Below are 19,204 nucleotides of genomic sequence, written 5' to 3' on the forward strand. Positions count from 1 at the left end.
CCTGGCTTGAGAGTAATTTCAAATTATTAAATCTGACTCTCAGATGTAGGGGAAAATATAGATCAGTGGTCTTTACATGACTGGGCAACTTAAACCTTTTGGGTTTATGTTTTACATTGATTACTTAAGTATTACTTAAGATTACTTCAGATCCAGGAAAGCTGAAGTGAATCTTGCTCATCTGTATTTCTCAACAACTCCCTAGATAATTTTGATGTACAGCCAGTTTGGAAAGTACTACAGTCAACCAGATTACTAAAAATCCTCAAGGAAGAATATTGTTATTTCTTTATGGTTTATATACAGAACACAAAAAGGATTGTGAGATAACTTGCAATTTATTTAAATGTAATAAGTACAGCTAATGATAAAAATAAATCAAGGATAAAGATTTTGCCAGATTTCTGTGTTTTCGAAGATACAATTTACTATCTAATCTTAATTTTTCCCATTGTAATGATTCTATTTTATGTCCAGGTAATCAATGTCTAATAGTATTACCCAGCAATTTATTAATATAGTCCTTTGTATTTATCCGTAAAGGAAATTTAACCCATTTCTACAAGAGTTCAAAATAATTTGAAGTTTTAAGCTACATGTTTAATGCTTGAAACTTCAGTATATGAAATATACTCATATTAAGTAAATATGTTCAATATATTACATTTTTTTTTTTTTTTTTTTTTTTTTTTTGCGGTATGCGGGCCTCTCACTGCTGTGGCCTCTCCCGTTGCGGAGCACAGGCTCCGGACGCGCAGGCCTAGCAGCCATGGCTCACGGGCTTAGTTGCTCCGCGGCATGTGGGATCTTCCCGGACCAGGGCACGAACCCGTGACCCCTGCATCGGCAGGCGGATTCTCAACCACTGCGCCACCAGGGAAGCCCCAATATATTACATTTTAAAAATCAAGTATAAAAGGTCAAACAACTATGTGTACATCTAGTTAATTCTACTTTGAAGTCCACGTAGAAATACTTTCATTCAAAAAGTAAACATAAATTTAAAGCTTTTTAAGCTAAATTATGCCATACAATAAATCTGAAATTCACTTTCATTTCTTCAGCAATGTCTTCACCAATGCGTTGTATAATGCCCAAGGAAATAATTGCTTCAAATATCCTCACCTGTATGACACTGTCCCCAGGGTTCATATCTGTATAAACATAGACATCATAGGATATTTCAGGGAAGGTTGGAGTGTTATCATTTGCATCCATCACCCGAATATTGACAACAACTGGCTCACTTTCTTGAACACCATCAAATGCCGTTATCTTTGGGGGTAGAAAAATACATTTAATAGAGAATTCATGCAAACATAAGCAGTACAGAATTAACTCCTACAATTTAAGAAGTTTCTCGTATGTAATTTACAGTTTTAAAAGGGTGCTAAAATGTTTGCTGATAAAAGGAAGTAATAAAACTATAATAGTACATATAATCAAAGTGTTTTAATGTGCTAAGAAGCAATTATGGGGAGTCTGTTTTGTTTTTAATGTATTGAATGCAAGCACATTTTATTTTATTTTATTCTTTTTTTTTGCGGTATGCGGGCCTCTCACTGTTGTGGCCTCTCCCGTTGCGGAGCACAGGCTCTGGACGCACAGACTCAGCGGCCATGGCTCACGGGCTTAGTTGCTCCGCGGCATGTGGGATCTTCCCGGACCAGGGCACGAACCCGTGTCTCCTGCATCGGCAGGCGGATTCTCAACCACTGCGCCACCAGGGAAGCCCACAAGCACATTTTAAAGAAGCTGATATGTAAAATGTCTTAGAGGCTTGAAATGGCCAATAACATTGCTAATTCTTAGGAGTTAACTACTATTTAACCTTAAAAAATTAATAGTAAAATACTCTCCACTTTTACATGTTTTGTTTAAAATGCAACAGTTGCTTTTACAGCCAACATGCTCATATCAGTCAAGAAAATAGGTGCCCTAAACATGTAATATCATTTGCTAATAATTTACAAAATCACAATTTTTAAAGGACCCATTGACATTTGTTAAGAGTGATATCTTAATTACATTAACTTTTAAAGAAGGTCTCACCAAAAAATCAGTGCTATAACACTACCATCCTTGTTCTGAATGACTTCTGAAATCCACTCTGTATCTAAGTTGTTTTTTTTTTTTAACATCTTTATTTGAGTATAACTGTTTTACAATAGTGTGTTAGTTTCTCCTTTACAACAAAGTGAATCAGTTATACATATACATATGTTCCCATAACTCTTCCCTCTTTTGTCACCCTCCCTCCCACCCTCCCTATCCCACCCCTCTAGGTGGTCACAAAGCACAGAGGTGAACTCCCTGTGCTATGCTGCAGCTTCCCACTAACTATCTAATTTACATTTGGTAGTGTGTATATGTCCCTGCCACTCTCTCACATCGTCACAGCTTACCCTTCCCCCTCCCCATATCCTCAAGTCCATGCTCTAGTGTATCTAAGTTTTAACTGGGGACTTTAGGTTTTCTGAAAGCTCTGAGTTTGCTGTGTAAGCTTTTCCTGAAAAAAAACCCTCCTTATATAAATTCCATTACCTACACTTTTCTATCAGCTCATTTTCCCCCTATATTTGAATAAAATCTAGCTCAGAAATTTGGATAATGAGTAGAACTTCCTTTTTACCTCTATTCAGCTGTCAACTTTTCTCTCTCTCTCTCTCTTCACTAACCTAACCTACAAGTTCTTATTGTGGGAGGCTGTCCTGTGTATTATAAAAGGTTTAAAAGCATCTTCAGTGTCTACCCACCAGATGCCAATAGCACCTCTTCATAAGAGTAACACTCAAAATTCTTTCCAGAAATTGCAAACGGGTCCTGGGGAAGGGCAGGATGGGGAGGGTGGTGGGTGCAGGAATCATCCCCAGTGAGAACCACTGGCCTAACCCTATGACAAAGTTAAAAATGCAATAACAATAAAAAAATAACTAAATGTTAGAAAATAATTCTTTTATTTTGTTGATTCTACTTTTTAATATCTCAATTTAAGTCAATCATGAGTGTATGGTGAAGAGTGAGATTCCCATTTTCTTGTTTTCATTTCAAAATTTGTCTTTCTTCTGTTGGAAAGAATGGTAATAAACTACACAAACTTACAAACAGAAAAAAGAGAAATACATGTGAAGAATTTTTTATTATTTATATTCTGTTATTACTTGAAAATATTGCATTTTTCCTTTCAAATCATTGACCTTTTTAGTTTTAAACAGACACCTCTTTCTCTTGCATACATATATATGTATATATATTTATATACATATATATGAAATCTCTTTACCGAAAAGGTGTAAGTTTGCTGTTCTTCCCTGTCCACTGGTTGAAGTAAGGTGAGGTAGCGAGTGATTCCAGTCTGCGTGACGGTGAAGACTGAAGTATAATCATTCAGAAAAAGGTGAAGCTCTGGATCTTTCGTCTTTAAAAAAAAAAAAGTGCCATTATTTATAATGTTAATAAATAATGCATTTATTAGTTCATTACCTGGAAATTAATTTTTCAAATTTATTACAAAAATACGTAACTGTATTATGAATTTCTAAAGAAAAGAAAGATTTAACTAGAAATTTACTCATAATTGCACAAAACTATCCACAGACAATTACTCACTTTGTGGAAAATAAAATACTTAAATAAGTACTAGTATAATTAATGTGAATAAAAGGAAAAATAGTAAGAAGAAGAAGATAGAAAACAGTCCAATTGAATATATTCTCATTGATTATTTAATATCAATATTTTCCAGAACTTCACTGGACTCGAGAAATAAGAAATAAATGTAAGAAAAGGAAATTGGAGCCAAGAATTTTAGCTGTAGAATTTTACAATTACTTCATTTGTAGTAATAAACTGCACACATGCATGTTATTATCCTGTTCTCATGTTTAATGTAAAATAGAAATAAAATTGGTTATGTGTAATTCATTACCTATAAATATTGTGCTTGCTTTCTTATTTTAATGTTGTATAGAATCTCCAAGGGGAAACATAATATTTATTTTAATTAAAACATTTCAGATGATTAGATTCAAAATATATGAATTGACACGTGTCTGAAAAAAGAGTTTAGAAAAAAATGATATATACATAAAAAGGAAGTGATTGCAAAAGTTCAAAACACAGGTAATTAACTAGCCCTTGGAAATCCTTCACGATCTTATTGCCATCTCTGAAAGATAAGGTATTAATCTCTGCAATTCAGAGAAAGAACAAAGACATAAAATGGGTAGGCTTGGATTGGGGTCTGCATAGTGGAATAGCAAGGAAGTTGCAACAAATAAAATGGGAATGTTGAGAGAGAGTGGACTACCAGGAAGGCTGTGTAAAACTAGGAACAGGGATGATACAGCGAGGTAAGGTGTTTTTCAGATTATGGCAACTTTTAAAATATTATGGTGTGAAATGTGATTTAATATCACAGATTTCTAAGTCTGATATCAAAGGCTGAGGGCGGAGTAGAGAGCCAGGAATCATTAAACATATTGTTGATTAAAAAGAAAGAAAAATTAGAACTCATATTTAAAAATGTTCTATGTAGAAGTGAGAAAGTTGAAATGCACTCTACTATATTAAAAGGTTGGCAAGATTTGATCCACAAGATACTTTACATCTACCTAAAGTTTCAATATGTGTATACTTCAAATAACCTTGGAATCAATGGTTTAATTTGAACCTGACACAAGTTCTGTATTTGCAATATCTTATTAGGAGATATTATGTAGCTATATCATGGCAGCTTCCTTGTCCATGATTCTGATATAAGGTCAATGTGCTACATTTATCTCGGAACACTAAAAAAATTAATACTATAGATATTAATATCCATTGGTCCACTTATAAAATAATCAAAGTTGTTAAGAGTTGTAAAAAAATCAAGAGGCTTCACACTGATATTTTCCAATGGGCATTCAGCTGTTTTCATTCCAGTGTCATGACCCCAGTTTCTCAGCATGGCTAGGAAGTGGGGTATTTTGGTTAATCAAATATGTTAGTTAATAAAAAGTTAAATTCTTTTAAAAAGTAATTTATAAAATACATATTAAAACATTTTTAAACCACATTTTTGGGATTCTTATTTTGTTATACTTTAGAGCCAATTGTAATCTAATTCAATTATTATTTTTAAATGATCACAAATGTTAGCATACAGTTTCAATTAATTTAAAAAACTAAATAAATATGAGCATCTGCCATTTTAGTGTTTACCCTTGATTTTACCTATCATGGTAAAATCACTAGGCTTTTAAATTCATATATTTTTTTTCTGTTCTCTGAACGTACCAACAATGGTGCCAACAAACACAGCTTCTTTTACTCATATTTAAACTACGAGTAATCCAAGCCGAGCAAGTTTTGCTATGTGATTTGCTTGCCAAATATTTACTTCTTTCCTTTTGTTCAAATCCTTCAGTCATTCTCTACTTCCTTTATGACTAATCCTCTCTCAATTTCTCTTCTTCCTTTCAACTGTAGCTTCTGTTAGTAAATTTGTTAGATATAGTCATTCATTTACTCACCACGTTTTAAGCATTTTTTTAATGTCAGGTACTGAGATAGTGCAATACTGTAATGAGTGTTGGGTTGTAAACCAATGAATGTATATGTGACTGTAGTATGATTGTGTCACAAACCACACTATTTCACAAATTTATGAAAGTGACAAGATTTTCATTGCCAAGCGATTCCCATTAGAAGATGATATACACACCAGGACTTCATAAACAGGCTCTCTCATATTTGATAACCAGAAACACTAAAGTCCTTTTGATAATTTAATTGTCTCCATTTCAAGTCTTTTCATAAAAACTAGCTAGGGACTCAAATAACATTTCCCAGAACTGCAGGCTGTTTTATGTAAAAAAAATAACAGAATGCATAATGTTAGTATTGCACATGGCATCTAACAGCTTATTCCTATCTGCCTTGCACAGTTAGTTTCTGATTAAAATATAACTTTTGAAATTTATTAATATTTAAGATAATAACCTTCTAAAATTTATATATGTATATAGCATGCATAGATGCTATTGGTAAATGTCTGGGTATTTAAGTATAAGAATTTAAGAAGGCAGATTTGGAAATGTTCAGCCAGTTATCACTCAAAGTTTAATACCTTAGATTCATTTGTAAGGATAATACTAGTTTCAGGTGTGGTGTACTATGAGTGTAAATGGAAGATAATTCTCTCGCTTATTATTCTGATAGGGACAGCATATTTTATGTAGTCCTTGTGTCTATAAATTTATTTAAAATAAATATTAGTTTTCTAAATCAAAATATACACAGAGGGCTGATTAATATAACAATCTTTTTCCCCAACATAAGGAAATATTATTTTACTCTAAAGTATACATTCAGTATATACCAAAAGCACAATATATTACTTGGTTAATTTGTATATTATTTTCTGGGAGTATAAAACAAACTCTGACATTTATTCACAGCACAAATAAAGTGAATGCAAAAGTAAACACATATACAAACACAAAGGTAAACTAACACATGAATGTAAAATTTTAAAATCTCATATAGAAAAAATATGTTCAAATATGACAGTCTATTGGATTTAAAACCAATTTTGGGTTTCCAATGAGACTCAAAAGATGATATCACACATACATACACACACAAGATTATATGCATCCTCATATATATGCACATACAACACAGAAATGTATATGTGCACATACATACATATGCATACTTATGAGCATACATATAAATTACAAAGCATAACAAGAAAATGACAAAAAATTTAATCTCATCTGCCAATTTGAATTAGTTGACAGTAGTTCTCCAAAGTGGCTTGTTCAAAAGGGTTCGACCCTAAGATTAGAATTTTTCTAAAAGAATGCAATGATGAATTATTAATGCTTCATTGGCTAAAAAAATTATTAATTAAATAATGTTTGTTTAAGTTCACATGCAGTTTGGATTCCCCACAATTTCATACTACTATAACCAATTATATGATGTAGTAAATTTAAATTACATATATATTTTAATAGTTTTAGGTCTTTATAAGTGATAATGAAGTAATTGCCTATTTTTCTTTTTTTGTAGAAAGGAAAAAGAACAAGGAAATGAACCACAGCAATTAACAAAAGAGCAAACACAAAATTAACACCTAGTACCTACAGGAACTCCACCAGGTGGAACCTATATGCAAATTAAACATTAAATTAAAAAATGTAAATATAAATGACCACAAATATATATATGGCATATAAGTGTACACTAGAAAAAAAACCAATGAACCACAAAACAAACAAACAAAAACCTTTTCCAGTTCATTTAAACTAACAACTTTTTTGAAGGTGTATTTTTTTGTTAGTATTTTGACACATCATAACATATATATGATAGTATAACAATATTTATAAAGCATATAAGTACATTATACCTTTATAAGTGTATTGTATTAAATTTCAAGGATACCTTTATTTTGAAACAAAACACTATATAGGGATGCAAACTGACTTGGAATTATAAGTGGATCATTGCCTTTCTGCAAGCCAAATGCATAACCTCTGTTGATTATTATTCCCTGTTATTTTTTTAAAACTAGAATTCAATAAGCAACTTTTAGCTGTTCTGTCACTGAAAATCTGGTGGTTTCAGACATGCCTCTTTTGTATTACCTGCTCTATGTATATTCTGGACTATTATGAAACTGAAGTAAGAATTGTTGAAAAAATTATAAATATGATTCATATATATATTACATATGCATGTATAAATATATATTGATATCTATATATCTATAGGAAGGAACATTAGTACAAATATTTTTGTCTACTTTCTTTTTCAGTTTTACTGCAACCCTTAATATTCCTTCTGACTCTAAATCTAAACTGCTAATAACACCGCAAATCACCAATCTCTGCTACTAGTTCCTAAAACTGTCTTACTTTCTACTGAATTGAAGGAAGAAAACAATTTCATTTTTGGATAAACAGATCCAAGTCTGTCCCCTTCTTGGCATCTGCCCTGTGGCTTAGCTGTGCTCAAGAAAACCAACTCCTGGAATGACTACTTCTCTTGCATGCCTGATGCTTTATCCCTGTTTCTGTTGGTAATACCTGTATGAGGTGATTTGTTTTTGTCCTTATTCTTAAATCCTTTATCCTTATGCTGATTAATTTCACTAATTCTGACATTCAAAAACTACTAGAATTTACCATGTAGTAAAATTCTTGCCTGCAAACTAAAAGGGCCTTGAAGGTTTCTTTTGTTAATACAGATCTTAAAATAACCTAGCAATGAACATATTTTACTTTTGAGAAGTAAAGAGCACTTGGCCTGGAAAAAATACATGATTCAGAAGGACATAAATTCATCTTCAAACACATCGATGACTAATCTAAAGATTTATTCTGTATACTGGCAAATGGAAGATATAAAGAATAATGGTTGAGCTACAAGAATGCTCATTTCAACTTAATGTGATGAAAAGCTTTCTAGTAATTAGTTGTCCAACCATGATATGGGCCATATTGTGAAACAGTTAATTCAATACCATTAGAACTGTTGATACATATGCCAGATATTCTCATTCCTTTACTTGTGCCTGAACTTATTAGTTTATTAAACAATTACTAGAACATACTAAGTTCTGGGAACTGTATTAGATCTTCATGATACAGAAGTTATTAAGATCTAGGACCTATCCTCAAGGGATTTAAATTCAATGAGGAAGAAAGACACACACAATGATATAAATATAACTTTAGAGAAATTCACCAAAAAGAGACATGCAACTCAACTGAGAGAATGCATAATCTAGAAAAGATTCTTAAATGAGGGTATGCCTGAGCTGAATTCCAAACAATGAACATGTTATTCAAGCCAGTTCATGTAATGGAAGATGAAAGATTTCAAAAAAGAAAATGTAACAAACAAAGTTAATTAGATAAGCAGTAGTTTGGTGTAACGCATGAAACCACAAGTAGTTGCTAAATGTAATAGGTGAAGCAGAAATTTTCAGAAAATGAGGCTGCATAAATGTTCAGGTATCAAGTAGCAGAAAACCATGCACATAGGCTTGAAATTTCTTCTGCAGCAAGTCATGAGAGTATACTAGGTAGAAGTGTGATACAGTAAGATTTGAGCTTTGAATAAATCATTCTAGTGGCTGAGTGAAAAATGGTTTTGAGTAAGAAAAAATAATGGGAGCAAGAAGATTAGGAGCCAATTTTAATAAAAGGCAAATAGGTTGTAAGAGTGGAGAGAGTCAAGAAATATTCAGAGGACAAAACAGGAAGAATTTAAAGATTTCTTAATTGTCTTGAGTAAACAAAAAAAAAATCAAGGATGACTCCTAGGTTTCAAGCTTGAGTGGGACAATGAAGTGTAACATCAATTCCTGAAGAATGGATTTTAATATAACATTTCACATAGTATCGGAAGTTGGATTAAATGATGTTTAACATTCTATGGACTTATTTAAAGTATAGATATATCAAAGTTGTATATGATATTTTAGAAAAATTTGTCACTAGGGATTAGATATACTTGTTCAGTTTCTGGGCACCTAATGACAATCACTCACTGCAGATGATTTTAGAAAGAGGATGGGCCTAAATAATAAACAAATGGCCAGATAGACATTGTTTAATCACTTGACATTTCTATAAAACATAGTAATTATGCCACTCTCCATGCACATGGCTTTATCTGAGGGAAATTTTCTCTCCCTCCCCATCGCCACCAGCCCCAAGTGAAGGAGCAGGCCAAGATGGCAGTGATTGCTACTATATATCTTTTTGGGTCACTGGCATTTGAACAAAAGGCTGCAACTGGTAAATATATGGCTCACAGTGTTATATAGCTATCACAGGGTAGAACCAACAGTCAAGCCCAGGTCTATCTAACTCCAAAGCACAAACTCTTAAGAACCACAATGTGCTGTCCCATCCTTTGGAAACATTCGGAGTATTTAATAGGCTAACTGAATTGTAAATCTTCAAGAGCAGAATTCTAAGTAGTGTTTTCCAAAGGTTTCAGACCCAAGAGCTCTCTCCACTCTAACTCAGTAATGCCTTCAAGTCCCACTATCCTTTACAAAGTCCCTTAGAATGCAATTTTAACACTTGTAATTTTAAAGTGAATGACAATCCAGAAAAGTAAGAATGTATGCAAGCAAATATAGGGCTTAGTATGCAACCACTAAACAATGTAAATGTACCAAGAAAGTACAAATACATAAATTTTGCCATTATGGAAAAACTAAAACTACATTTTTTTTTTTTTTTTTTAGGATTTAGCTTGTGCCAACCACTGTGTTCATGAAGGCATGACTTAAACTATTAGAAATTTCCAAACTGACTAGTCACTCCTTAAAATATGATTATGCATTTAAATTTAAAACATGAAATAAAATCTACACCAAAATTTGTGGGACATAACTGGGCCTACAAAATATATTAGCTTAGCCAGGATAAAACTTCTTAAGGTGGTTCTGTGAATTTTCTAGTGAGTATTCACTGAATGACCTGTGACTCATGAAACACATTAAACTTCAGGAAATCCCTAAACACTCTGTGATGTGGAATGTGAAATTGCGTATGTATACACACTTTTCTAGGAAGAAAGTCTACAGCATTAACAGCTGTTATCACAGACTACAGTCAGACTGTATAAAATAGAAAGGGGCTATCTAGACTAGTGATTAAAATCAATGACTTTATTTCTATTAGACCTTGGCTCAAGGTGTAACTCCACCATTTACTAATTCTGTGATCAGAGTAAGGCATTTAAAATTGCTTCAAATTTAAGGCACTTAAATTGCATTTAAATTTCCCTTTCTGCAATATGCAAAATGGCATCTATTATGTTTGCTGTGAAATTTAAGGGAATTAATGCAAGATAAAGCATTTACTATATTATCTGGCAGGTATTAAGAACTCAGTGTGAGTTAGCTACTGTTAAAACACATGATGAAAGAAAATGGGAGAGCCTAAGAAGGGCAAAAAAAGGTAGGATGAGGAAAAAAAAAGAAAGCAGAGAAAGATATAAAGAGTAAAATAAAACACCTGGTGAGAAGAAGTGGCGTGCACACAAGAGTTATCACAGCCTCTGCTAAGGGTTACAAAATTTTTCCAGAAAGAAAAAAAAAAATCTGGAAGTGCCCTTGTAATTTACTAAACGGATGACAAAATTCCATATAATGAGATTTTGGGGGATGTTCTAGAGCTGTGCTGTCTATTCACATTTAAAATAATTCAAATTAAACAAAATGTTAAAATTATGTTTTCAATCTAGTTACGTTTCAAGTGCTCCATAGCCACACAGCGTTAGTGGCTACCATGTTGGACAGAATAGCTACAGAATATTTCCACGATCACAAAGTTTTATCAGATGCTATAGAAATGGGAGACATTTCTGGATCAGGACTTTGTAAGTTGCAAGTGACAGAAATCAGACTTAATGAATGTTAAAACAAAAAAAGATATTTGGGGAACTACCGTGGTAGGTCAGAGAGTAAAAGGAAAATCTTTAGGGATTAATATAGATCTGGGCATATTACAGCCTAAAAAATTGGGACTCAGTAGGACTCCTCTCTGTATGTCTCTGTCCGGCTTCATTCTCTCCCAATGACAATGGGCTTTCTCTATGATGTCAGCAAACTCGGTTACAATGGCTTCAGATTCATTTCCACTTCTTTAATACATGATGCCAAAGTCTTCCAGCTCCACTTTTGTTTTCTGTTCAATTCCTGGGAGGACTTTGACTGGGCTGGTAAAAATTTTCTGTCCACTCTTTGTAGCAATCACTCTAGCTAAGGAGGTAAAATACTCTGATCTGCCCAGTCTGGACAATTTCCCACTCCCACTGACACTCTAGTGAGTGTCAGTACCAGAAAAACAGAGGAAAATGATGTGTGGAGTGGAAGAGTGTTAGCATCAACATAGCCATTGGCAAAAGTGTGAGCGGGTCAGCTGCCCCAAAATGTGTTTTCTTTAATAACATAATGTCAAAAAAGTCCCCCAAATCACACTCCAGAGCTACCTTCATGATTTTTTATACTTATTGTGTAATGCCATTATTTTTTCCTATTATTATTACATAGTTTAAAGCCAATGTTAACTAAAAAGACTGCCCTTGTACTTTAGCAAACTGCCAAGTGAAACATTCATTTTCTTCCTTATACTGAATATCTGTAAACTGAAAAAGAACAGTTGCTGAATTCAAATTTACTTTTTTTTATAATAACCTTGATATGGAATTAAATTACAACCCTAAGACTCTCATTTATACTGACATTTTTCTCTATTCTTTAGCTCATGCAACCATGTCTTTGTAATATCTCCCACTGGCATAAATATAACAAGAGATGTGTTATCAAAATAAGAGCAAAAATTATATTTAACTTACATCTTCTATATCCTTGTCCAAAACTACAATGCTTAGAGGGGTGGTCAAATTCACACTGTCAGAAATAGTTGCTCCCACGGGGGCAGATTCCAGAATATAGCCTTGATAACTGGGCATTGTGAAATATGGGCTCTGATTGTTTACATCCAGTATTTCAATATGCAGACTGGCAAAAGCAGGAAGAGGATGACCATTGTCCTGTTCAGCCTAAAAAAGAATATAAAAGATTAAAACATTGTATGTTATGGAATCCTTTTGGGGTGCTATTTTTCATACTATATGTAGGAATTCTCTTTTAATCTGGTATCATTACAGAAAAAACTACTTTAAAGTAAAGGACCCTTAGAAAACATGAGGAAATAAAAGTCCAGAGAGGCTTCATCAATTTTTGCTTCCCTGTCCTCAAACCCAGTGTATATTTCAAAAAAAAAAAAAAAAAAAAAATTCATTGCAATAAACTTTTGTATCTGTCATGGCATATTATTAGAAGAAATAACAGCACTTAAATACATTTAGATAGAAAATTGAGAAGTGAAGTTATTTGAGTGAATTGCTGATAAAATATTTAAATAAAAGACAGAGACAGATATTTATCACTCAACGCATTGTGTTTATTTTTGCCTCTTCCACGTCTTCTTGTTCCACAGTAGTAATTAAATCCCCAAATGATTCATAATTTTACATAAAATTAATAGATTAAAGCTAGATTTGTTGCCCATGAAAAGTCCTCTAAAGACTCTTATATGGGACAGAGAAAATTTCAATAAATTATTTTTAGTAGAAATGGAAATGTAAACATTATTTAACCATAAATATGTTATTCAAGTAAAATTAATATTCCTGTATTAGGAGTATGTTTATTTTCTTTTTTTTCCCTCCTATTCAGTTAAAAAATTTGATGACAATTTATATTTCCAATAAATTTTCTTAGGAAATCTCCACATGGTCATGCTATGAATGGGTGAACACCAACCCTTAACACCAACTCTTGACTTTCTGTTTTTGAAAAAATGCATCTTACTGTATAGCAATCCAAAAATTTTATTTAAGGGAAGATTTTATCACAACTGATTTCTAGAAAATCTCTTCCAAACTTTAGAAGAAATCATTAACATAATTCAATAGTATATGTATAAATAGATTCAAAATCTGTCATTTTTTTAATTGATATGTTCCCCCATTGCTGCAATAGTTGTATTTTGAAATCAACTAAAAGTTAAATATTTTCTTTTAAATCCTGGAGTACTTTCCTACATGAAGCAGTGACATCTGGCCATGAAGGTTTATAAACAGTTCAGATAGATATTTCTGATTGTTCATTATTGGGCTTCCGGAAGATAATTTTTCACTTTTTTCTAGTTGTAATTTTTAGTGTTTCTATCAATTGAGAGGGTATGTGACAAATCACAGTAATGTTTGGCAGAACCAGTGAGTTTGCACCAAGAAAAATCACTTCATGTTATTAGCAATATTTAAAAAATTTTTGAAATATAATTTATGCTAATTACTGCATTGAAATTATGGTAATTAATAAACCCACTGTTAAATAATATTATATGAAGCATTGTTTAGAAAAAACTACTTATCTTTGTTTTTCAAATATTTTGATAACTCTATTTCAATATATTCGATTTCCTTTATAATGTTATATAGTTTATTTTATGCATTTAAATTTTCACCTGAGAACAGATTGCTAGAGTGGTTAATGGTACAAAATGTTTATGAGCCCCTGCTCTGCATTAAAGACAATAGTCCTGGAATAATGTGTAGCCTTTTCTGTAACTTTGTATCCTTCACTCATAACCATATGTGCTCCTGACCATCAGCATGGATAAGCTGTTTCTGTAAGCAGTGGCTGTGATTAATTTGTGCTGAGACATGGATGTTCTTCTAGGAGTCCCCTCCGTGACATACAGCAGGCTTTCTGGACACAGTTGACCAGGGGAAAAGGTACAGTCCATGACTAGAAAACATCATCTTTCACTGTAGGAAACTAATTGGTCCATAAGGGGCTCCAGCCCAATGACCTGGATCTAACTGAATCAGGAACAGTTCACACCTGCTAGTCATTTTGAACAGGACTTTTTCTCTCTCCTTTTATTTTGTATCTAATTGTTCTGAAAGTCATTATGTTATGTCCTGGACATACTAATAATGCTATGAAAAGTCACAGATTTTATCATTTGTCCCCTTCCTCCAATAAACACAAGAAATTTATGGATGGTGTGAGGAAAACAAAAAGCAAATTGTGTAACAATGAAAGAAGCTTTTATTTTACATTCAGCTCATATGTTGTTAATTTTTACTGCAAGCTGGGAAGCCAGGAAAACATGTATTATTTGCATGATGGAAACAAAGTGATCCAACAAAAAGAGAAAGAAAACTCAAATTAGATCTATGGAAACAGTTGATTTCCCCACATCTTTAAAAATAACATGTAAAGACTCTATTATTTCCCTAACATTAGTTTGTTGTCAATATGAATAATATTTTTGGATTGCTACTACATATTTTGTCCTCTTTGGGGTGTTTTGTAATGTGCTAACCACATATCTGTCCCCAAAGTCCACATTCTTAATCTCTATGCTATTTTGCCCCTCTAAATATGAAAACATATACTTTTGTGTTGATGCAAAAATAAAAATGTCAGTTTTACGTTTAAGGCCACACCACATGTAAGTCACAGACAGAGTAGGGCCCAGATTCAGGTTTCCTGATTTACGAGAGCCTACACAGGGAAATTCACCACATGATTCTCTAATTTAGAGAATGCAAATGAACATCCAAATGTAAGACTGATGGGCAAAATTAGTGGAAGGAAAGAAAATTAGTTAAGTAGATATTCCATATTGAATTAGAGATAAAATATGTCACTTAAAACAAATTATCATGCTTTTCTCTTTAGAAGGTTCATGCACGAAACCTATCATCCAATCCTCTCTTCTGTATAATATAAATAGGAATTCTCAAAAGTCTTACTTATTCTGTTCCCCTGCAGTCGCTAGTCAATGAGATGAGAAGCATAAAAAAGCAGGTCAAGTGAAACAAGGTCATATTTAAAAAATCATCTAATTCCATAAGACAACCTTATTTATATCTACAAAGTCTGTAGTTACAAATTAAACATTATATTTAAAGACCAGGTTTTGCTTGGAGAATTTCTGGGCATGAGTCCCATTTTCAGTAATGAGACCAAAGTAAAATTAAAGCCAAAATGGGAGAAGTATACAAAATATACTATTTAGTTACTTTGGAGGGCAAAACATTAAAAGAAACAAGCTACTCCATTTTCAATATTAAGACAAGCAAATATTGATAACCTCTTAGCTCCTTGAACCAGAGGACGGAGAATACAGACTAACTTTTGTCCTACTGGCTTGTGGCAAGCAATGTAACAAATTCCATGATCTCTAGTATGAACCCTTCAAAGTAGATACAACAATTTAGGGGAAAAAAAGAAAATAGGAAAGATTATCAAGACATTTAAAATACATTCTAGGAAAGAAGAAATAAATAACTTTTTTCCTGGAAAGTCAGGAATTATTTATTATGCATCTGTAGTGTCCACTTTTTACATTTTTGTGTTTGCTTTTGTCTAAACTCATTCTTCCCAATTTTTCCTAAGCCCACTTCAGTTAGGCTTTTGCCCCACCACTCAAATACAGCTGTTCTTGTCAAAATGACCAGTAATTCCTACATTGCTAAATGCAATATTTTTTAATCCGTATCTTACTTAACCTACCTTCAGCATTTAAAACATTATTCACTAGTCTTTCAAGACAACACTCTTGGTTTTCTTCCAATACTACTATCCATTTCTTCTCATTCTCATTTTCTGGTTTCTCCTTTCTTCTCCAACTTAAAATTGGGGTGGCCCTGGAGTCAGATCTTAGTCATCTTCTCTTCTTCTTACTCACTTCCTTGCTAATCTAGTCTAATCTCATGGTTTTAAAAATCTCAGTAACTAACCCTAAATAGACATTTCTCCAAAGAAGACATACAGATGGCCAACAAATGCATTAAAATATACTCAACATCACTAATTATTAGAGAAATGCAAATCAAAACTACAGTGAGGTATCATCTCACACTGGTCAGAATGGCCATCATTAAAAAATCTACAAACTATAAATGCTGGAGAGGATGTGGAGAAAAGGGAACTTTCCTATACTGTTGGTGGGAATGTAAACTGGTACAGCCACTATAGAGAACAGTATAGAGGTTCCTCAAAAAACTAAAAATAGAACTACCATATGACCTGGCAATCCCACTCCGGGGCATATATCTGGAGAAAACCATAATTCAAAAAGATATATGCACCCCAGTGTTCATTGCAGCACTATTTACAATAGCCAGGACATGGAAGCAACCTTAATGTCCATCAACAGAGGAATGGACAATGAAGATGTGGTACATATATACAATGGAATATTACTCAGCCATAAAAAGGAATGAAATAGTGCCATTTGCAGAGATGTGGACAGACCTAGAGATTGTCATACAGAGTGAAGTAAGTCAGAAATAGAAAGACAAATATTGTATAATATCGCTTATATGTGGAAACTGGAAAAATGGTACAGAAGAAATTATATTTAAAGCGGAAATAGAGACGCAGATGTAGAGAACAAAGTTACGGATACCAAGGGGGGAAGGGAGGGGGTGGGATGAATTAGGAGATTAGAATTGACATATATACACTGCTATTTATAAAATAGATAACTAATGAGAACCTACTGTATAGCACAGGGAACTCTACTCAATGCTCTGTGGTGACCTAAATGGGAGGAAAATCTAAAAAAGAGGGGATATATGTATATGTATAACTGATTCACTTTGCTGTACAGCAGAAACTAACACAACATTGTAAAGCAACTCTACTCCAATAAAATTTTTTTTTTAAATGTCAGTAACATAATGACTCCCAATTTCTATCTCCAGCTTGGAGCTCTGAAAGTCCAGAATCTATATACAACTGTATATGTAATAACTCTGCTTAAACAATAACTATAAAGATAGTTATTATCTAATTAATAATATGTTTATTAGATACCTGATAGATAATAAGCATTTCAAATGTAACCACTTAAAAAATGAAATGCTCATCTCCCACCTCACAAACCTACTCCACAAACAGTCTTTTCCACTTTATTAGCAGCTCCATTCTTCCAGTTGCTCAGGCCAAGAACCTTGGAGTCACCTTTACTCCTTGGTTCTTTTCACACTTCACATCTAATCTATGAGGAAATTTTATTGACTATAACTTCAAAATATATGCAGGATCTAACTACTTCTTACCTCCTCCACTGTTACCACCCTGGTAGGGGCCAACCTACTATCATATGCCACCTGGATGATTTAAATTTCTCCATCAGCTTCTACCGTTGCCAGTAGCCCATTCTTTTATGTGCAGCTCAGTGATTTTGTTAAATATTAGTCAGATCAAGTCACTTCTCTCATTAAAACCTCTCAGTGATTTCCAATTTGACTCAAGCCTATGGGATCTGACCTCTTATTGCTTTTATCATACTCTCCTTCTCACTAAATATGCTCTGACCATACTATATGCAGCTCCACTAAAAATCAGGCATATTCTTACTTCAGAACCTTTGCATTGGCTGTTCCCTCTACCTCAAATGCTATTCCCACAAATGTCCACATGAATCACATATCTTTTTCCCACATGGCCTACACTGACCACCTCATTTAAATTATATCCCCAGCACTGGAATTCACAATGTAATTTGCTTTTTTTATAGCACTTAACAGATAAAATATTTCAAAATTTGTTTATTTATTACACTTGTAATTTATTGTCAGAATTATTCCACTAGAATATAACTTTCAAGATATCATGGATGTGTGACTATTCTGTTAATGTTGACGTCCCAGGCTTATTGTAGTAACTAACATTGAATAGTCTGTCAATAAGTACTGAATGAATAAATGTTCTTTTGGTAAGAAAGTCACACACTACTGCAAAAGCAAATGATGCTGTAATGAAAAGGTGGCTTAGCAGAGTGATATTTGTCTCCCAGTCTATATCTAACCAACTTCACAACACCTGTTGAGTCCCTTACCCTCCCTTAATCACAGTAAATGACAATTTACAAGACATCTTGATTGTGTGATAACAATATATTCAAATTCAATTCAAATACATTGAATTGTGTGATACAATATATTCAAAATACTTACAAAAAATGCCTTGCAAGAAAATGTCTTGCTCAGTAACTGTTAGTTGTATTATTGTTATTAAAAATAGTTTAAAGAAAATCTCCTGCTTCGAGTGATAAATGGGGAAAGAATTTTAAAGTATTTTTAAAATTAATAATTTGTTTCCATCTTCTCATTTGATAATATATAATCAATGGATTTTATACTCCAAGAAATATTTCATGTCAGCAAACTTTAGAAGAAAAAACATGTCTTATGTTAATGCAATTAATTGTAGTTTTATTTTAAAATGTAAATTAAATGTTGCAACTAAAAAGGTAAAACCACACTTTAGTCTTGATAATTCTGATAATTTTGCATTTTTCCTATATTTATAATATTTAAAAATAAAAATGGAATTGTATGTAAAAAAAAAGTCCTTTCTCTATGCATCTGTAAACCTAACCCTTTATTGCAACAAATGTCTGATCATCATTATTCACTAGACCTTTAAATTCTATGAGAGGGTAAACACTGTAAATTTTTCTGTTTCATACATTGCTAAATGTTTGGTCAGTTCCTGATATATGGAAGAATTCAAAAATAGGTTTGTTGTGAATTTTGTGTATTTTCAGTTTCAACAGGCTATGCATATCTTTGCTTTACATAAATATTT

General features: G+C 32.8%; 1 protein-coding gene across 5 annotated transcripts in view; it reads right to left on the minus strand.

Annotated features, from left to right (window-relative positions):
• The window catches only part of PCDH15 (protocadherin related 15), a 1,516,422-nt gene that overhangs the window by 297,776 nt on the left and 1,199,442 nt on the right, over positions 1–19,204 (minus strand). For all 5 annotated transcript variants that reach the window (XM_067025124.1, XM_067025121.1, XM_067025122.1 and 2 more), the window contains 3 exons: positions 12,376–12,582; positions 3,284–3,418; positions 1,126–1,275 (listed from right to left, as the gene is read on the minus strand). In XM_067025124.1, the coding sequence (XP_066881225.1) occupies positions 1,126–1,275; positions 3,284–3,418; positions 12,376–12,582 (492 nt within the window). The remainder of the gene's footprint in view (positions 1–1,125; positions 1,276–3,283; positions 3,419–12,375; positions 12,583–19,204) is intronic.

The sequence above is a fragment of the Kogia breviceps genome, chromosome 2 (genome assembly GCF_026419965.1).
Source record: "Kogia breviceps isolate mKogBre1 chromosome 2, mKogBre1 haplotype 1, whole genome shotgun sequence".
NCBI classification, from domain to species: Eukaryota; Metazoa; Chordata; class Mammalia; order Artiodactyla; family Physeteridae; genus Kogia; species Kogia breviceps.